The sequence below is a fragment of the Amblyomma mixtum genome, chromosome 2, assembly GCF_055824585.1.
Source record: "Amblyomma mixtum isolate Tamu chromosome 2, ASM5582458v1, whole genome shotgun sequence".
Lineage (NCBI taxonomy): Eukaryota > Metazoa > Arthropoda > Arachnida > Ixodida > Ixodidae > Amblyomma > Amblyomma mixtum.
The window spans coordinates 216,169,233-216,191,321 of NC_143013.1; the positions used below are offsets into that span (position 1 = coordinate 216,169,233).

The 22,089-nt window shown below is 44.7% G+C and overlaps 1 protein-coding gene across 1 annotated transcript in view; it reads left to right on the forward strand.

Annotated features, from left to right (window-relative positions):
• Positions 1 to 1,927: 1,927 nt before the first annotated feature.
• Positions 1,928 to 22,089, forward strand: part of LOC149362553 (evasin P991-like) — a 31,513-nt gene continuing 11,351 nt past the window's right edge. Inside the window, exons 1-4 of the mRNA XM_089569753.1 lie at positions 1,928 to 2,055; positions 5,370 to 5,399; positions 13,558 to 13,581; positions 16,986 to 17,015. Of these exons, the coding sequence (XP_089425879.1) occupies positions 1,995 to 2,055; positions 5,370 to 5,399; positions 13,558 to 13,581; positions 16,986 to 17,015 (145 nt within the window). The 5' untranslated portion in view covers positions 1,928 to 1,994. The remainder of the gene's footprint in view (positions 2,056 to 5,369; positions 5,400 to 13,557; positions 13,582 to 16,985; positions 17,016 to 22,089) is intronic.

Sequence of the window (22,089 nt, forward strand, 5' to 3'; positions counted from 1 at the left end):
TTAAATGTTCTTTATTCCCCCGCACCATTACGACGTTGAATAAGCCACCATCATCATCAGTAGTTGACACCGATGCCTTAGAACAGGCCGTTCAGTGAAATTGTTTTTGCTCACGTCTTGCTTTGTACTTTTTGTTTTTTGTTTAAGGTGCCCCTCCTACCGGGGCCCGGCCTTCGGCCTGCAGTATTTATTTATTTATTTGTTTATTTATTTATTTATTTATAAATACTGCGGTCTTGAACAACAAGACAATCGCAGGTGGGTACATAAATTGTGTAACACCAAAGGACAAAAAAAAAATACAGCAGACAAGGCGTCACCAGCAGCGATATTACTACATCACACTGTACTGTATTGTTTCACATTAGAATACATACACTGCAGTCATAGATCCAAGCATATAGCAGGTTATAGTTCTGTAAATCAGAACAAATTACTGAGCAACAAACACTCAAAACTCAAAAATTCGTCACGTGTTGCAGAAGCGCCTCAAAATGGGACAAATAATTCTGTTCGACTATATGACCAGCAAGGTTGTTCCATTCGGTAACAGTTCTAGGAAAATAGGAATATTTGTAGCAGTTCGTTCTTGTGGATAAAGGTTTTACGGAAAGAGAATGTCGCAGGCGCGTTGCATAACCACTAGAGTAACTAACAATTTTCGAGATGTCAGTGTTGTGTTGCCCATGAATTAACTGGAAAAAGAATTTCAAATGACAAATACGATTTCTATCAGTAACGGATGGTAAGCCACTCTTTTTAAGAATATTAGTGATAGAGGTGCGGCTATAGGAATTATAAATAAATCTTACTGCTTCTAAATGTTCGAAATAAAATCAACAATAAAGAAGGCGTTACGAGCGCAGGCTACCGGAACTATTTTTAGCAGCTGTACTGGTGTCGTGTTGGATCCTCGTTTCTTCCGTGACCTTCGTCGCTTGCGACACTTGGGTGGTCAAGATATTTTAATTTCTCGTATCGATGATGCATTATATAATCGTTATAAAACTTCTGCAATAGGCTGCAGCAAACACTAGCCGATTTATGGCAAAATCTGAAGAAATAAGCTTTAATATTCACTATAAAATGAATACTAACAACTGGTTTTTAATAACGTCTTTTAATTCAAGTTGGCGGAATCAAAACGGGCCTTTTCTGTTATATTTCTGTCCCACATTTTGGAAAGGATGGAACTGTTTCCCTCCAATGCATAAACGACATAAATGGTGCTTCTGGATGCTTATATTTCAATACTTCTTTCAAATGCTGACGTAAACGTCGTCATTTAAAGAATAAATTTGTTCACGACGATCACATTCAGTACCTCTTTTTTTTTAGTTGTCAAAGAGGTGCCTTCATATATATTTTTCGGCACTGCTGTTTGCTCCTTTACGTTATTTTATTAAGCAATGCTGCTTCCCAGGGCTTTTAGCTTCCAAGCTTCCTAGAAGTATCCGTTGAGAAGGGAATATCTAAAATATAAAAGCAACACTCGACATTCAGGTACTTAATCTTTTTTTTAAATAAGAATGTATTGGCTGCATTTCTGAACATTTGTTTTGATTTCACAGTTTCGAAATGAGTTTAAGGTTCGAAAAAATACTTTACTCTCTTCGAAGACACAGACGTCATGGAATATTCTCTATCAACTGACGTCAGCCTTATTAGTTTTTTTTTTATTTTGAACGTACCGCCTACGAAAACAAACTTTTCAATCTAGGACCACGCGAGTTCTAAGAATTTTGATGTGCGAAGACATTTATAAAGGTCATTATAGAATAGCATTTATTTACACGGAAAGTGCGTACGTCACATGCTAGTGAACTGCACGATAAGTAAAAAAAAAAAAGAAGTACTTTTAACTCTCTATCCACAATCTGTTTTTGATGGATTCACACTGCCGACGTTCGTGTATAAAAAGCCGCAGAAATTTTTTCTCCCATAAAATACATACCCCCATCTAAGAACACTTTCCTGTCCTCAGAACGAGAAGAATGCATTCGACAATCGTCTACGTTTGTCTCTCAGCACTGGCAGTGTTTGTAGCTCTACATGGTGAGTTCAGCGTTAAAATATTTTATGATTTTCGAATATTTTACTGTGAAATATTTCATAGAAACCATCATTAAGAACAATAGACTTTATAACAGCAAGTAATACAAACTGATCACGAATGTTCATTTCTTTCGACTGATGAAGACTTTCATTATTTTAGACCCTACTTTTTGTTTGCAACCTCAGGGCTGCCTACGGTTAAGTGCGTGGCCACACTGTGAAACGAACTTGTCCTTTCAAATTGTATGCTCTGCTAAGGCGCCTTAAACACGTTGTGTGAGTAATTTCCTCCGCAGAGCCAAATTCTAGTGCTCTCTTATACTGCCCAGGGACAGCTATTCACCGCAGCTAATTATATTTTTTCGTGAGATGGTTTTAAGCTAGAGAACCAGTGTTGTCTGAACATGGCTTGGTAACGCCGTATTGGCTGGAGTAGATATATTTTCGGCATACGGGCCACCAAAGCAGCATTCGAATTCAGAGAGACAAGTGGAGAAAGTTCATGCAGTTTTGTTTAGGTTAGATATAAAATAGGAGGTTAAAATTAGTTGAGTAAAATATCTCTATTTTGCCGGCGGGTGCCTTTCTACTTGCACCGCACCTACACACTTAACTTGGAGGATGTAACGGTGTAATAAAGGCTAAAAAACAAGCGCGCGAAAAGGAATTCAGTAAAGCTCTACTTTGGGCGAGTTGTTTCAGGTTGAAGGAAAAAACTGTAATGGCGCAAGAAACGAGGGCACGGAAGGCACACAAAAGAAAGTACTGACGTCAACTCGCAACTGGGGTTTATTGCAACAAGCCTTCATTTTTCTACTATAACCAAGTCGTATCAACAAATGCATCGACGTTGAACATATAAATCGGCCATTCCTGCGAACACTAGAAACGCAGTGTCGCTGATTACTACGAAATCTACCCTTTCACTAAGTTGTTTATGCTCTGAGGAAATCTTCAATGTTTGCTTTCTGATATCTCAACTAGGCTCCAGACTGTTTTCTGCTCTAGCGTCATGGCCCTGTTTCAGTTAAAAAATTTGTTGTCTGTGCCCGCGTGAAACATCCACGCACCACCGCCCCTGCCAGAACGAAGCAGATCGTGGCACCTTTTGGACACTTTCCGTGGCCCCGATTGCGGCCTCTGCACTGCACCTCCTCTACAAGATCATACACAACCCTCCACACCTCCACCTTCCAGTAGCCTCGGTGGAAATGAAATCTGTTGTGTTCTATTCTGCTCTAACCTTGATGTTAATATTATAAACGCATTTTTTAATTGGCAATCAATCTAGCAATTCGTTTATAAATCCGACACAACAGATATTTTGGGGCACGTGCCGACATAAGCAGGCCATTGTGTGAATAAGTGTCGTGGTGTTCAATATCTGGTGAACACCTTTATAATCTTGGTTCAATGCGCGTCGTATCATTAAGTATGTTCTTGGAATATTGCCCTAAGGGGCATTTCTACTGTTTGAAGTAATATCTCGCATCAAACAATATTTGGTTGCAAAGTTCTCCATAGTTTATTTCGAATTGCGGGCGCTAAACACAAGCAGTGCCTACAAGCGAGCGCTTCTGTATTTTCTACAGCGAGCGGGTCACCCCCCCCCCCCACCCCTTTTGCATCACGCTGTCCTGATCTTTCCTTGCGCCCTTTCCTGCATTTTATTTCTTTCATATATCTGTACACAATTCCGTTATTGTACAATTGGCTGCGCGTCAATCACCCAAATAATGAGGCAATTTCTTTAACTGGCACTTCTTCCGGTTTGCATAATAGTTGTTACTCCTATCCCAAAACATAATATGGCAGGAAGATACGTTTGTTGCAAGAATATTTAGTTAATTCCTTGATGACATTTTGCTGTGACCTGCAAGTGAAGCTTAAACCTTCACTTAGAGTTTGTTTGACGTGTACTTTGAAAAGCAATTTTTAGATTAACCAACGTTCTATAAACTCAGCTTGAATCCATTATTTATTCTTAGTTCTCAACAATGTATATATTCTTCAAGAGGGATTTACATTCTCATAATTAGCCGTGGCGCCGATATTCAGTGCCTGTCTCTTGTAAGCATACCTACTGAGACGGCCATCTAGTGACTTGTTGGGAAGGTGTAATTAGCAAAATAATAAAAAATATTAGAGCTTTAATAAAGACCCTAGCACTGCCACAACAAACAGAACAGAAAAGAAAAAGGTGTGTCGGAAGTGAATATTCCTTGTGAATCATATCCAGCACTTCTGGGCAAAAGTATTTAATAAGAGGAAATCTTTTATGAATGAAATTTTTCCCTACATTGCCACATTTCACTATAAGAATCAATCCACGGACCTTCACTCTGTAGGAATGCATTTTTTACCACTAACCTCTTTGCTATCGTAAAAAACGTCCCCCAGTGGATTTATATAGCGGTCGTTACTGCTAAATGTGAGCGATGGCAAAGCATTACAATAAAGATTTTTTTCCACGCATGAGAAGGATGCACCATTACCTTTAATATTTCTATATCGGCACCTTACAATGTTTCGATATTCCATTTTTTTTTACCTAAGAATGCTGGACTGTATGGCCAATGCTGCTCGCAGCGTGTCCGCGGTTTGTCAGCATTTTCTGTTCACACAAATTACCGAAAACTAGGTGTACCACATGCGCTACTTCTGTTAGATGCTTCTTAAGTCTAGACAGTGAAGCACGCGAAAACCATTTGACTTGTAAAGGTATTAATTTTTCTTAACTTTTGAGTGCAGCGGAGAAACTGCAAGACTTTTGGACTTTTAATCTTGATTTATTTTTGTTGCGTACATCTGCATGCTATTATAATCTCGAAATATTGGCCGGTACAGGTGTACAGATGAGATTTGAAATGTGAGAAGTTCGAAACAAGCGATATAAATGTTATACAAGAGCGTTCTTCGACGGCAGTCAATTATAGATTTTATATAGGTCCTGAAAAGTGAAATAGTAATGTAAAAACAGCATTTCATTTATGCCAACGGAACTAAATTGTCTCTCCACCGACACTCTTGATAGATATTATGCTTCGCTTTGTATTTTGAAAATCGCGAAAACAATATTAATCATCAGTTTTAGCTGACTTTCGTGTATGGTGTATGCAACTGGCACATTAGAAGTATCTGGATCTTTCACTTTGTCTAATCGTGAGTATCTACAAACCATAACTACCCCAGGTTGAGTTTCCAACACTTCCCTTTTCAGTAGAGTGAAAGCCTGCTCCGCTGCATTCTTGGATTAGGTTGTTATCGATGTTAAAAATAACACATAACTTCCTCTTATCTTTTTTTTTGTCCAGGTACACATTTAGGTGCTCTTGCTGAAGAAGGTGAGTCCACAAAACCATTGTATTCCTACATATGTATTTCTGCAGACGGAAGTACTGTTAAGCGAGACAATCGCAAATAAACACACCGATAAATATTTTACCAGAGTGAGGAGACCTACCATGAAACAAATGCAACGTGGCCTATCCGAACAAGAATCCTAATTTGACTTAGACCAGACAGTGAAGCGTAAATATGACATCTGGGGCGCTATGCTGGAAGGCCCGAGTTTGCTGAAACTCGGAATCTTCCCGAGCTCTGGCGACGCCCTCAGATGAGTGAACTGATGGTAGCCAGACAAAATCCCACCCTCGTCACGCCTCCAACTTCATTGGGTTATCTGGATATATTCCGTGGTTTATCATCACATCGGCGCCACCCCATCGGCTTCTTGGGCGGTCTACAAAGAACGGGTCACGTGAGCCAACCGCCGGTGCACTTTTCATTTGTGTGTCGCTCCACCAAGTGCACTGCGTGTGCAATTAGACAAACGAGGTTTGTTGAATTTTATAATGCACTTAATATACCTTTATAAGCATTTTATAGTGTGCAAGATTTGGATTTAAAGCGCTTTGGAGTGATTTATGCATTATTAAATTTTGCTTTGTACCGCGAGGGAACGCTACCAACGCCCGTCATCAGCTGACTGCCAATGGCGACGAGGTACATGTGCAACGCTACGGAAGTAGTCCGCAAAAAAAAAAAAGAGAGGTGTATCACTCCGCGCTGTTCTGTGGCCGTGTGGTCTAACGCGTCGCTCCGGAGAGTCGACAGGCAATGGGAGCGCGTGGGTTCAAATGCCGCATGGTGAAACTTTTTTATCACACATTTTTTTTCATCGCAAGTTGAATTTCGGGTGACTTGAATGAGAAAACTCGGTTTGTTCAGAATCGCTTGAATATTATGCCGTGTTCTGAAATGAACTGCATGCATCTGTTCATTTCATGCATACCGCGTTAATGTGAGCTGTCCGAAATTCGTTGTCAATGAGCTCGCACCGGCTTTTGGTCAGCAGCGGCGGTTATCTTCCCGATTCTGAAGCATTGTGACTATACTTTTTTACATGCAAGTGAGAGGTGTGTGCGAAAGATGACATTCATTCGTCGGATTTAATTAATTAGCACAGTGGTGAGTGCTCTGCAGTGGCCCGATTAACAAGTGGCCATCTGCAACTTTCGATTTCGCCGTTGCCGAGGAGCCCACTTTTTTTTTGTGGGCCTCTCTTAAGGTACCTGGCATGTTATGAATTGTTCTGTGGAACCGGTTAGGGGCTGATTCAGTCTTCGCCAAAAGAGTCTGGGACCGACTTTGGCACTGTGCTGTAGTGTAGCCCAAAGGACTTGGCGAGAACAATTATTTTTTTACTGATTGCAATGTTCAATGCATAATGTGCCTTCCTCGTGAAATAGTTGGCCTTCACCATGTCAGGGCTGGACTTCGAAGGGGCCTTTACGCCAATGTAGGTCCCGTCGACGCATCCCACGACGTCTGTGATGCCGCCGCGCAGAAGGAAACGCTCCTCAACATACGCACGCTCGGCCGCAGTCGTGGGCAAAGCGAGCCACCGCTTCTGTACAGCCGCGTCGTTAAGCGCGTTGGAGACGCCCCTCAAACAGCGGCTCACAGTGTTTTATTGGCGCCCAATAAAACGGTCTGCGCCGACGCGAAGCTCCCGGTCGCGAAGAACCGGAGGGCGCAGAGGACTTGCTCTTCGACCGAAAGCGAATGAAGCCCGGTACGCACTTTCCGCAGGCGTGGGTCGTCGCCTAACTATTTACATAACCATCGTACCGATTTTTTGGAGAGGCGAAAATGTCGCTAGAATTCGTCGTCGGCCAAGTCAGTAAACGCGTCCAGCCGGCCGTACTGACATTTGCCGTCAGAGGAAGCGATTACCAAGGCTGCTGCTGCTGCCGCCATGACAGTCCCGAGATGAATTCGGGGCACTTCACCGTTCACGAGTTTAGCTCCGAGTTCACCTGTCAATCAAAACCATTGGTCACGCCCCCGGCGTGCCGTACATAAATTATAGGCGTACGTGCTATGGGTGGGCCACTCCCAACATCCCTGCCGGCTACAGGTATGTTGCGCGGCTGTGCTGATTGCTGGCAGACATCGACGATGTTGACCATCGAAATATAACAGGCAAAACGGACGCCATCGCTGATAAATCTAAGCACCTCTGCGAAGGATACGCAACGTGGCTAAAGCCGCCGATTTCTTCGCTCGCATACCAAGATTGCACAACACTATAGCCTGTTGCAACCACGTAAGACACAGCACAACGCTGAAGGCGCGTCACACCTGCTTGCAAGGCGTCAAACACGGAGCACGACGACGAACCGGTGCTAGGAGCAGGTCCTACTCCAACAATATCGCACACAGATGTTTGGCTTGGCCGTCCTTTCATCGGTGATAAAGCTCAGCATCAATGTGTCAAACACATCTGGGATCGACAAACTATCGCTGCTCCAGACCCAGTGCAATGAAGTGTTTGTAATTTCTAGCACGCAAGCACTGCGTACTTCACAACCGTAACACCTTTCTCTGTTATAAGTCCGATTCCATTATTACAAACAGGATCCCTCACCTGCCCGAATGATATTAATGCGATGTCCCTGCGGTGTACAACGGCGATCGACGTTAGTGACCAAACCAGTCCGCAAAACCTTGAAGTGCGCGACGTTAACAAATACCCTCTTCACAGCTTTTAGTCAGCGTCTGATGACATAGGATGAGTTGTGTCGCTGGGTAGCACGCTCTTCGCATCCGCAGTGCACTAAAGAGGCGTCACACACAACAGGCATACGTAATGAATCATTGAATACAGCCAAACAGCAATTTTTTTTTTCTCACACCGCATCACAGCCGCTCGCACGGCCAATTTCTACCGCTGAGATTCGCCAAGAGCGTTCTAAAAGCAATGGTTGGCCATAGCGGGGTGCGGCAGCGGCCGTAGCAGCGGAGAGCTCCACCTGAGGTCACTGCAGAGAGCAGCAGTGACGCGAGGGTGCAGTGAAGTTCAGTTTTTTGCTTTTGTTTATTATGCAAGCCAGAAGATGCATGACTGTTATATTTTGATATACGACACAATAAAATATATTATCGCAATGGCCGAAAAATAAGACAGATTCAGCGTGTAGTAGTTGCCCAGTCTTTCCAGTCGAAGGCAGCGCTACCGGCGGCGTGTCAGCGCAGGAGCTCTCGTTTTCGACACGGTGAGCTGCCGCTCTAGTTCGTATGCAAGCCACGCTGCAAGCAATTGCCTCACTATTGCCTCTAGCGGCAGAAAGTGTCAAATCTTTGTTAATTTCCTAAAGCTATGTTTTTCAACAACGCTTCATTGGATTCACATTTTAAAATACATTTGGAAATGAACAAAATGTTCATAATATTATCTGTTGCCTTTTAACGTATTCGAGAGAAGAGAAAGGGTTGATACAAGAGTGCACCTAGTGCGCACTGTTCGTCTTCGGAAATGGAGAGACAGATAGAGCTGAAAGAGAAGACACGCCTTTCACGCGCCCGAAAAGGCGTGTCAAACAGCTAGCGGCGGGTGTGCAGATAGATAGCAGAGAAGTCACGATTTCGCGATTGCTGATATGGCGCTGATAACTTCAGGTAGCGCTGCGGCCTGGTATTGCGCAGTGAATTGTGTTTGAAGTGTGAAACAGGCGCGCAGGGTGCGCTTGTATCGCCTTTACGTTGCTTTATCTCTACATTTTATTGTCCGCTGCCTGCGCACGTTCCGCGCTATCTTCGTTCACTGACTGCCGTCATCGCAAACTCGGGCGAGCGCCAAACTCGGGCCTTCCGGCATAGCGCCCCTGCACTCCCTAGGCCCGTTGAGCCAGCGTATGGGGCTAGATCATCTGTTTAGCAGAATTATATGGCGTTCTGAGGCAGCCTACGTGCGGCTTAACCTAGGAATTTCACAGAACACCGTTTTTTTCCTTCCCCTTATATGTTCCTTTATAAGTCCTTCATAACCTAGTTTTTAAATTATTCCAGCTACAAGTTCGCAGGTTCAAACTAATGCAAACACATATATTAACATTTGGATATGCATTAGCTATTTATAACAAAATTTACTAAACGAAAGACGTTAAAGCGGAAGATTGGGCGAGTTGGTACGACATTTTCCTTAATAAGAGCGCGAACTTGGACGAGGACAGAAGAAAGACACAAGGACGGGGGCTGACCTGCAACTGAAAACCAGACGGCCAGACGGGCAGATGCCTAAACGAATGGCTAAAACAACACAACAACGTTCATAACACCGTGAAAGGGCATCTAGGCATTCACTGCAGAGATTGTTAGAGCGGAACTTGCCAGCCGGACTTCAAGAAAACCAAGGTGATAAGCAAACACAAAAATCACCTAACGCGTGAAATCATTGAAGAGGAAAAATTCACCCGGTTAGCAGAACCTTGTGACAGCAGCCCCCCTTTGGCACTTTCATCTAAAGAATTGTACTTTTTATCGACCTACAAGTGATATAGCGTATGGCTCCTTCAATATCACGTTGGAGTGTGTATGAACGATGAGTGTGTATGATTGGGTATGTTGTTTTCCTTTATTGTTTGGTCGCCACCCGTTTATTTTCACTATCCAAGCAATAAAATTTTCAGTTGAAAGTAAGCGCCCGTCCACATGTATTTCTTCTGTCCTCGTCCAAGTTTGCGCTGTTATTCATGAAAATTTACTAAATATGTTTTTATTTAATTGGTAGCGAAGTATACAGATGACTCGCTTTGATTGAAAGTATTGACAGTTTCTAATGACTGCTGCCGGGAAGATTTCTTAGTCTCCATTACAGGAAAAATGATCGAATTGGCGGCTGCGCCAAACACCATCCTTGCGTGTACAAGTCACTTAATGTTCGTACATGCATGAACGAATCTAACTGTTGGGTGAAACCGTAGTGCATATCACTTGATCTTCAACAAAATAACACTTCAGTGCCGAAACGTAGGCGATTTCGGTGATGGTTTTGGATCACATTATGCAAAAAAAAAATTCCCCATCAAAGAATGAAAGTTGTCCTTTGGGCTGGGTGGCCATTAGACGCAGCCGTGATTTGGCCACCCAATAGACTTCGGGCCTTGTTCTCTCCTCTTACCGGGAAACCAATGCGTGGATCTTCAATTCATATAGAAGAGACAAAAAAAAAGCGATTTATATGTTTGGACATATCATGTGCCTTCGATGTGAGGCTTGTCAATAGGCCACGTTCTATGTTATTAAGCTGCTTCGTGACGTTGTTGGTGGCATAACCTTTTAAAGGTGCCCTGCACCACTATTCATTAAAGTTCCGGGTATGCTTGGTATATTAAGGAATGAAGCTTCACGAATATGCGCAAGCAAGACTTCTTCGACGGATGCAGAACTCACCGCTCTTAGTGTCGCCGTTGAACACAGCGATCAGCAGCGCCCTCAGCAGTGGTCTATTTTCACCGATTCCAAAGCTGCCCTCCAAGGCTTACAAGCTACTCTTCGCAATGGAGCTCATGAACAACTGGTCGCGGAAATTCGACAACGCCATCACTCTGCCATCAATGCAGGACATGGCATTATCTACCAATGGCTACCGGTGCACAGCGGCATAGCGGGGAATCACCGCGCGGATGTGGTCGCGCGAACTACTCACCAGGACGGCGATTTTGCGTTGATCCCCCTTTCGAGATCAGACGCAGTGGGCAGGCTTCCCGCACTTGCACGGGACATCACGATTGCCGCGTGGAATTCCAGCCAATTTTCCCATTCACGTTTAAAATCCTTGCACCCAGATGTGAAGCTCCGGCTTCCATCCGTCCTACCACGACGCTATGAAACTTTACTGTGTCACGTGTGCCTTGGTGTAGCTTTCACCAACCATTACTATTTCTTAATCGGAATGGATAGCCCTGCATGTGCCATCTGCGGGTATGACGAGACTATATCACACATTGTTACATTCTTTGTGACTGCACAGTCTATAGCGTCGAAAGGCAGGTTCTCAGCCGTGCGCTGGAGCGTCTAGATCCACGCCCACTGACTGAAATGAAGATCCTTGGCCACTGGCCGCGGCTATCGTCGGCGGTGAAGGCCTCAAAGGCACTGGTCCGCATCTAACGGACTTCTGGCCTGCATGACACACTGCGACTTGACGAATGATGACTTTGATGTGACTTCAATTTTCTGTTACTCTGCTTTCTCTTTCATCTTTTTATCCCCTCACCCCCTTCCCCCCCGTGTAGGGTTGCAAACCGATTATTCTTGTGGTTAACCTTCCTGCCTTCCCTCTTATTCCTCCTCCTCTTTACTCTTAAATGGGAGCGATGGCAAAGTTTTAAAACAAAGATTTATTTTCACGCATGCGAAAGATGGGCCATTACCTTTAATATTACCTTCAGATCACTCGGGATAATTTTTGACGCCTGTATGAGCTGGACCGCACACGCAACACATCTTCGTAAGGAATTAGCTCCTTCCGCTGGTTTTCTTGCTCGGTACCGCACTGAATTTCCTCCCTGTATAAAACGAATGATTTATCATGCCCTATTCCAATCACACATTAACTATTGCCACATAGTTTGGGCTAACACATCCAAAACAAATCTACAGAAAATTCTAATTCTCCAAAAGAAAGCTATCAGGATTATCGAAGGTGCCAGTTTTACTGCCCATACGGCTGAATTGTTTATTAAGTGTGAAGTAATTCGTGTAAATATTTTTCTTGAGTACCGCCTATTATACTATCTCAAATTTTCTTCACCATCAATATGTAATTTTTTGCTTAATATCGCAATGTTAAAGCCCATAGAAAAATATGTTCAAACCCGATCAACTGCAAAATGGACACTTCCACGCACTAGAACTAATTATGGTAAACAAGCACTTAATTTTCTTATACCTAATGTTCTAAATAGCTACGAATCTAACCAGCTTAGCATGTATAACCTCCGACCACATGTTTTAAAGTGTGCTTTGTAAATAATATTCCATAACTTCTTATCATACATTGTAGTTTGTGTATGTATCGGTGTCCTGTTCCCATTTGTCATCAACCCACAGTGTGTGTAACTTTCAAATGCATCTTGTTCAGTTTTAATTGTTTTTTCTAGTTTCAAACTACATCCCTGTGTAGCAATCCGTTCAATTGTAAATATTAATTCTTTCTATAGTGTGCTCGTATGCGACCTGCCACCGTTGTATGAATGTGTTTATCTTATTTATTATGTTGTAATGGCTCTTAGATGAGCCACAGGCATTTTCAAGCTATTTTTTTAGCTTTTGGCCTGTGGCTCATTCTAAAGAATGTGCACATTTTTGAAATAAAGTTTGGATTCAATTCAATTCAATCCAATATTTAAACATCTGCACATTACAATAATCCGATATTCAATTTTTTTTGTCCAAGAATGCTGGACTGGATAGCCAATGCTGCTCACAGCGTGTCAACGGTTTATGAGCATTTTCTGTTCACACCAACTATCGAAAACTGGGTGCGCCACATGCGCTACTGGTCTTACTTACTTCTTAAGTTTAGACAGTGAAGCACGCAAGAAACGTTTTGAGTTTTAAAGGTATTAGTTTTTCCTAATTTTTCAGTGCCGTCGTGAAATTGCAAGACTCTTGGTCTTTTATTCTTTCTTTATTTTCGTTGCGTATATCCGCATGTTATAATAATATCTCCAATCATTTGCCGGTACAGGTGTAGAAATAAGATTAAAAATATGAGAAGTTCAAAATAAGCTATACAAATGTTACAGAAAAGTGTTCTTCAACGTCAGTCAACAATAGATTTTATATAGGTCCCAAAAAGTGAAATAGTAATGCAAAAGCAGAACTTCATTGATGCGAACCGAACTAAATTTGTCTCTCCGCCGACGCTCTTGATAGGTATTATGCTTGATTTTCTATTTTGAAAATCGTGAAGACAATATTAATCATTAGATTTAGATGACTTTCGTTTATGGTGCATGCAACTGCCACAATAGAAATATCTGGATCCTTCACTTTGTCCAATGATGAGCGTTTACAAATCATAACTACTCCAGGTTGAGTATTTAACACTTCGTTTTTGTGTAGTGTGAAAGCCTGCTGCGAGGCATTCTTGCGATTTGGTTGTTATCGATGTCAAAAATAATGCATAAATTTCTCTTAATATTTTTTCAGGTACAACATCCATTGCTGAGGAAGGTGAGTCAGCAAAACCACTGTCTTCCTACATATGCAGGACTACAGACTGAAGTGCTGTTAAGCAAGAAAATCGCAAACAAACACGGCGATAAAGATTTTACCGGAGTGAGGAGACCTACAATGAAACAAATCAGACGTTCTCTATCCGACCAACTTGCCTAATTTGACTTAGACCAGAGAGTGAAGCGTAAATATGACATCTGCACTCTCTAGGGCAGTAGAGCCAGCGTATGGGGCTAGATCATCTGCTTAGCAGAATTATACGGCGTTCTGAGGCAGCTTACGTGCGGATTAACCTAGAAAGTTCACAGAATACCCTTTCTTTTCCCCTCCCCTGTTATAAGTTCTTGATGACCTAGTTTGTAAATCATACCAGCTACAAGTTCGAAGATGCGAACTAATGCAAACACTGATAATAACATTCTGATATGCATTAAAATATTTATAACAAAATTTACTAAATATTTTTTATTTAACTTGTAGCGAAGTATACAGATGACTCGCTTTGAAAGTTTTGGCAGTTTCTACTGACTGCTGCCCGGAAGACTTCTTAGTCGCCATTACAGGAGAAATGATCGAAATGGCGGCTGCGCCAAACACCATCCTTGCGTGTTGAAGTCACCTAATGTCGTGCATGCATGAACCAATCTAACTGTTGGGTGAAACCGTAGTGCATATCACATGATCTTCAACAAAATAGTACTTCAGTGCCGAAACGTAGGCGATTTCGTGGATGGCTTTGGATCACATTATGCAAAAAAGAATTACCCATCAAAGAATGAAAGTTGTCCTTTGGGCGGGGTGGCCTTTAGACGTAGCCGTGATTTGGCCGCCCTATAGACTTCGGGCCTTGTTCTCTCCTCTTAACGAAAAACTAATGCGTGGATCTTCAATTAATGTAGAATTAACTAAAAAAAGCAATTTATATGTTTGGACATATCGTGTGCCTTCGATGTGAGGCTTGTCAATAGGCCGCGTTCTATGTTATTAAGCTGGTTGGTGACGTTGTTGCTGATACAACCTTTTAAGGGCGGCCTGCCGCACTATTCATTAAAGTTCCGGGTACGCTTGGTATATTAAGGAATTACGCTTCACGAATATACCCCAGCAAGAATATTTTAAAATCATTTAGCGGTAGCAGCATTATCTGCAGTTAGGATTTGATTTTCACCTCTTCAAACTATTCTCGCCTCCTATTCGCATGGTCAAGGGTATGTGCACTTCTGCTGCCACATCCTACCTTCGATCTAGCGGAGCGCGTTAAAATTCCCCGCAGGGCTGAGCTGCATATTCTACGTGCATATTCTATCCGCTGGAAAAAATATCATGGGATTCGGTCACTAGGTGGAGCTGGAATAACCATTTTTCCTAGAAGACAAGTCCCTTTTAACATTTGGATTTCGATCTCCATGTTAATAAAAAAGAACGAGTCTATACGCTTGTGTGCCGATTATCGCTGGCTCAACGTGATTACAAGTAAGGATATTTACTTGAAGCATAACAGTGATAATACCATTAGACTCCCTCCATGGCGTGGAATTTTCTTTCTCTCTGCATTTACGTTCTGTGCACTAGCACGTACGCTTAACCTTCGACTGTAAGAGTGGAGCGCAACAGCTTGTTACAGCGCTGCTAGATAGTCCGCGGAACGCCGTAGCCCGTTCGGCACGACGCCTTGGCCCTTGGAAACGCCTAAAATGTAACAGATTTTGGAGGAAAAGTAATGACGCAGTAATTTTCTCACATCTCTCAAGACATCTGAACCGCACCGTAAAAGAAGGGAGGCAGGTGGGATTGGACGAAGAAAGAAAGGAAGAGGTGCCTAATGAAGCAAATGAAAATTGTATTTGAGGAAAGGAAATGACGCAGTAACTGTCTCACATATCTCGGTGGACCCCCGTAGCCACTAATTATGATCTCCGGTTGGAATTCCTCCCGCAACCTATGGTCTAAAGAGAGAGAAACGAATTTTAATGAGGGAAAGGTGGAGAGGTCGGCCGGTGGTAACATGGCCCTGGCCTGCTACTCCACACTATGGTCTAACTTAACTAGTAGGTTTACGCTCACGAATCACGGAATCGTATGCACAATCCGCGACATTCTGCGCAAATGGTTGGCATGATACGATTTTTTTGACGCACGGTCCCGACAACTACAACTACTACTACTACTACACCGACGTCTTTTCGACCGAATGAGCTGTATACGCTGTCAAGTAATAATCACGGAGATCACGGAAAACATCAGCCAAAGCAATGCGAAGTGTAAATGCAGAAAGCGCCACGCATAAATCATTGGAAATTCAAAAGAACCAGCCCTAGGGAAGCGAAATAAATGACCCCTTTTTAAAAAAAAATTTCCTCGTCGCATAACAGCATCTGATCGTGTTTAATTTTTTTGTAGTGGAAGCGATCTTTGTAGTGGAAGTAGTGGATCAGACGATCTGATCGTCTGTCAATTTTTGTTTGGGGGGTGGGAGTGGTTTGGCTTTCTCACACCGGTGGATCATCCTAAAAGGGCGTTCTGCTTATGTTGCTAAACGCATGAGACTATACAACCACCTCTTTATTTATTTTTTTGCTGTTGCAGTGGTTTCGGTTTCTCGCCCATTTTAGAGAAATTAAAAAATGCAACACTAGAAAAGTGGGTGCCCAATACCTGCACAATATTACTTGCAATTCCTGAGCTTCTCAGTACCCACTTATCTAGCCGAACTGCAGTGATCACCTGTATATCATTTTGCCTCATCATGAGTACATATTTTAACGTATCCTTGTTCTCAAGTATGGTGCGATATGGTCATAAAGCTTTATTTCTTTTTTTCCCAGGTGAAGTTACTCCCGAATATTATGATCATATGTACAGTGGTGAGCAGCCTTGTCTAGAACGCTTGAGCAGTGCGCACTTGGTAACAAAAACCGAAATTAGAGAGCAGCCCCTCATTACAGGGCAAAGTTTTCGTGCCTGCTTTGTTTACGAGGCTATCTGGCGCTACTTCCGTGCAAGCGTTGCAGCTGGACCATAGAGGCTGCCACAAAATCTGGATTTGTTTGCAAGGAAGTGCACCGCCCGAGCGCTCTAGACAAGGCTGCTCACCACTGTACATGTATATCATACCTTTTCGACGCTGAACAATGTTGCTAGATTTACAAGCTAACTCAAGGGTAAACCAGTCCATGAGTGCTGTATTTTATGCGATGCTAATTTTTTCACGGAGAAAGTGGAACTGAACAACGTGATAATCATCGCGTGATTATCTCAATCTTTCAAGCAATAATCACAAGCATCAGTAGCACCTATTAGGTTTCTTGTTCTTTCGTCTTACAATGCATGCCCAACGGATCTTCTGTTCAGATGGTTGATGTGAAAAAAGCTTAATGCTTTATCTATCATATTCTTTGCAGAAAATTCAACTGATTATGATTATGGAAATGGTAAGTACGGCATGGTAATTTTTTACCTTGCCTGAATAATGGTGATGTACAATTTCATCTGCCCCGAACCAGTCTGACTCTTCAGTGTGACTTCACTCTTTAAGGATGCCGTCCTTTTTAACCACTTAAGTTTATTGCTTTCTGACTGTGACCAATTTAGTTTAGCTTTGAGACTCCTGGGGGTGCTCTAGACAGTGTATTTTTATTATCGCTTGTACTTATTTTCACAGGGTTCTGTCTCTGTTCTGCGTTGTGCATTAGTAGTAACTTAAGTCCTGATTTCTTGTACGGAATGTTGTTCGCAAGAGGACATCAATGCGGGTGTGCAAGACCAACTCACGACCACTCTGAACTAGAAAACTTCTCAGTGCATTGCAAGAAAAATACATATGCGCAGATTGGTTCGAAAAATACTTATTGCTTTCAAGTTAAAATTGAAATCCGGAAATCAAGCACCTGGGCGTCCGCGTTTGCTGCTTAAACACTATGGCGCAGCAGTAATGCAAATTTGATAATTTAGTCTTTCAGAGCGCAGGTCTGTGGCGCCCGTTTCTGCGTCTCGCGAAGTCACCATCAAGTCGCCGTTGTCCGTTGTAACTAGGAGTGGGCGCCTGTCCCGATTTAAACCTCGAAACCAATGGAGCGGGAGCTTGAAAACGAAAGGAAAGGCGCATAACTGCCCTCTTGGAACAGTGAACACCTCAATCATGCTTTAAGCTGCCTGGCGCTAATGACAGATGTGCGCTGCATGCGTTGGCATTGACAACGTTGTGCCATATTAAGGAAAGCAAGAGCGCATGACTAGCTCCCTGGGTTAGTGGACGCGGGAATCGCGCGTTAGGTACGTGGGGTGATGAGAGAGAGATGTGGGCTGCAGGTATTGACAACATTGTACCAGAACCGCGTCGCTGAAGCCACAGGCCGTCGGCGTTCATTGCGTTCATTGGCGTTGGCGTTGACAACGTTTTACACTCCGATCATTTTAAGGAAAGCAAGTGCGCATAACTGGCTTCCTGGGTCGGCGGACGCCTGAATCAGGCTTATAGGTACCTGGGGTGATGAGAGAGAGATGTGGGCTGCAGGCGTTAGAGCTGACAACGGTGAGCGAAATCTCGCGATCAACCATTAACTGCCACCTGCCAGGGTGGGAGGGTTGGTAGGGACTTTAATATACATCTAAAGACAAACAGGAATTTGTTACTACTTATGCGAGAGAACATCCCGTTCCTCTCGCTTGTAACGCCTCCCATGTCTGTGACAACCTAGCGAAATACTTGCATAGACCTCGTTGTTGAGAAAGAGGCATTGCTGCAGCAAGAGGAGCATATATCCATTTTTCCGACAACAAACCTTCCTTCATGACAATCAAGAACTGTTAGTGGAGTGTTTATGAAGAAGGGAAATATGTGAAAAATAACAAGTTGTCTGAAATTCTGCATACATGTCTTGCTCGAATTCTTTGCCTCAATCTATCGAAAGGCTGAAACAGCTGATGAGCTGCGCTCAAGTTTCCCATTAGGAAGTAACGTAATCGTCGGCAAATTTTTTTAGCCCTTTAATTTCTGCCGGATATGAAATATTTTATTGCAGATCCTTCTCTGCATTTTTTTAGAGATGCCCAATTTAAATTACTCTCAGTAGAGCCCACTTGCGATCTAATTTTCTGCTTAAATGTTTCATCCGCCTCCTCTGTTTAGGAGACCTGAAATATCGCGGCATGAGGTTGCTACGATGACGGCAGTGAGCCCTACTAGGCACTTACCTCGTCCATAGCCAGTTGCAGCTTTTGTTGCTTCATTCGCGGTATATTATCACCGTTAATGCATCACATCCGGGACGTCCCAGGATTTTATGTTGTTTGCCGACCATGACAAAAGCAATAAAAAAAGGTCAGTTACCGTATCTTAGTTCGCGCTTCGTATATCAGACGTCTTTAAGCTTATCGTTGCGCTGGACGCAAAAAGAGCGATGTCTCAGGATCCGCGATGTGCGATACGCTGCGTGGGTAAACTTATTATCATGCTGACGGCTGAGCGCTTCCGTTTGGCGACTACTAGCACATCCGACCATCAACTAGATGCGACCAAAATATCACGAAGCGGGCATCGTGCATAAAATTTTCTCGTGCGTTCCGTAGAAGAGATATTATAGTTCATTGGATTCACAGGTGAGGGCAGCAGCGGCATGCGCCACATACACACTTCCTAATATCCGCTTGGTAAAGCGTGTGAAAAGTTTAATCCCCGAAGCGTGCTCGGTATCACTCTGGGGAGGACTGTACATTCTGCAGTCATGTTGAGCTTGCATTACCCTTAATTGCAATATTTACGTATATTTTACAAGTCCAAGCTATCAATACATATGTGCATGTTGTATTTGCTTTAAGTGAAAAGTGCAGTCTGATAGGTTAATCCTTCAGATCCAATTCTCATTAGTTCTTTCTGATTACGACCTTTGCGTAAGTACCACCACCTCACAAAGAAGATTGCTGACAAAGGCATACATGATATTTAATTATTTATTTATTTATTTATTTATTATGTAGTGTAGCAGCCGTGCTCGCTCACTGCGGTGAACTGTAGTAGTGAAAGAAGACGACGATCCTGAGGTGTGACGCTCGCTCGCAGCCCGAACGCTTGGCCTGCACCTTTGCTGAACGTTGCAAAGCGACCTAGGTTCTGCTCAGCCACAACCCCATCTTACATTTGGTGGAGGCTGCTGTAAGTTCCCCCTCTCGTCCTCATCCTGGAGCTCCGTAGCCGCACCTTACCTTCGCCGCCAGTTATGCCTGAAGTCACCAGCCAGACAGCCCCCATCCCGTCGCCTACCATCCTGTGTTCTGGCGGGCTCCGGCAGCGAGATCCCAGCGTCTTCAGCGGTGCCGACGACCACGATGTTGACGACTGGTTGGCGACTTACGAGCGCGTCAGCGCCCACAACAAGTGGGACGATGCCACCAAGCTTGGTAACGTACTATTCTATCTCAGCGACGTTGCCAACTTGTGGTTCCGCAACCACGAGGCCGACTTGCCTACCTGGTCGTCCTTTAAGACCAGCTTCTCGGAGGTATTCGGCCGCCCAGCTGTGCGCAAACTGCGCGCCGAACAACGCCTCCGCGCTCGCGCTCAGCACGCCACTGAAACCTTCACCAGTTACATAGAAGATGTTCTGGACCTGTGCAAGCGCATCAATCCATCCATGCCGGAGGCCGAGAAAATTAGCAACATCCTGAAGGGCATCTCCGACGACGCGTTCCAAATGTTGCTCGCCAGGAATCCGCAAACGGTGGTGGATGTCATTCAGCTTTGTCAGAGCTATGACGTCCTCAGGAAGCAGAGGAATTCTACTCGCCGTTCCGGAGTCCTCGATGAGTCCCTTCCTGCGCCGGCGATCTGCAGTCTGGTCTCTGACTCGGCCTCCCTGCTTCCCCAGATCAAGGCCTTCATACGGGAAGAAGTGGCCCGCCAACTGTCCCTACTGCCTGTGTCTGGCGACCCTGCGTCACCCATCGATCCCACCCTTCGACGCACCATCCAAGAGCAGGTCGCCGACGTTTTGCCCTCTAGCCCTCGGCCTCCGCCTGTGGCTGCCCCCCTCACCTACGCTGAGGTTGCCGCCAGACCCCGACGCCCCGAAGTCTACGTTAACCACCCATCTGTCGCACCGCTACCACCTCCGCCGGCACCTGTCCGTCGTCGCCTGCCGCCTCGCCGTTCCGTCATGAACCCATGGCGTACCTACGACAACCGCCCCATATGTTACTCCTGTGGCTTGCCGGGCCATGTCGCCCGGCTTTGTCGCCAATACCCGCCGAGTTTCCGGGACGGGGCAAGCCCCTTCCACTACGACCCTGCGCCTCCCTCGCAACCAGTTCCCTCCGGCACGCCTGCGGACTCCTTCCACCTTGACCGCTCTTCATATTCTTCACGCCGGTCGCCTTCTCCCCGTCGCCGATCTATCTCTCCCATGCGCCGGCGATCACCCTCTCGTCCGGAGGAAAACTAACAGCCGCAGTTCCGGAGGCAAGAACTGCGATTCCATCGAACTGCCCAAGTCCTCCGTCTTCACCTGCGAATGTTATCGAAGTATTTGTTGATGGCGTCGCCGTTCTCGCCCTTGTAGACACGGGCGCTGCTGTATCCGTTATTAGCGCAGCCCTTTGCCGTAGACTCCGTAAAGTGACGACGCCTGTTTCGAACTTTTGCCTCCGCACTGCAAGCTCGCACCGCATTCAACCTCTAGCATTATGTACAGCTCGCCTTGTTATCCGGGATGTTGTGTATATCGCCGAGTTTTTCGTGCTGTCCTCCTGTTCTCATGACGTCATTCTGGGCTGCGACTTTCTGACCCTTCATCATGCGATCATCGACTGTGCCCGTGCCAGCATTGAACTGTCTCCGCTCTGCGCTACTCTGCCGTCCGACACCTCTCTCCGCCTCGGTAAAATGCTGGTCGCTGCAGATACTGACATCCCTGCCTTCTCTGCTGCCCTGGTTCCCCTCACTTGCGCCTGCGATCCTGATTCAACTGTTCTCTTTACTCCGACCGATGCCGCTGCCCGTCGCCACTGTTTCCTCCTTCCGTTCGCTCTTCTGACTGTCTGCGATGGCCACAGCGCAATCTATGTCACGAACCCTTTTTCTTGTCCATCAACGCTTCTCCGCGGCGAATGCCTGGGCCATGTAGAATCAGTCGATCACGCTCTTCCATACTCTGTCTCTGACGAACCAGCCCCTCTCCAGATAGATGCCATTGGTTCGCCTCCTGCTACGCCAAACCAAGACACCGTTTCTGTTTTTTCCCGATCTATCGATGCCAGCCTTTCGCCGCACCAACGTGATCAGCTCGTCGCCTTACTTCAACGTTTCCGTGCGTCCTTCGACTTCCCACACAGCTCTCTTGGCCGCACATCCGTCGTCACACACAGCATTGACACCGGAACGCATGCCCCTTTGCGCCAGCGTCCTTATCGCGTGTCGGCCCCTGAACGCACCGTCATTACCAAGGAAGTGCACGACATGCTTCAGCGCGGCGTAATCCAGCCTTCTCACAGCCCCTGGGCCTCCCCCGTTGT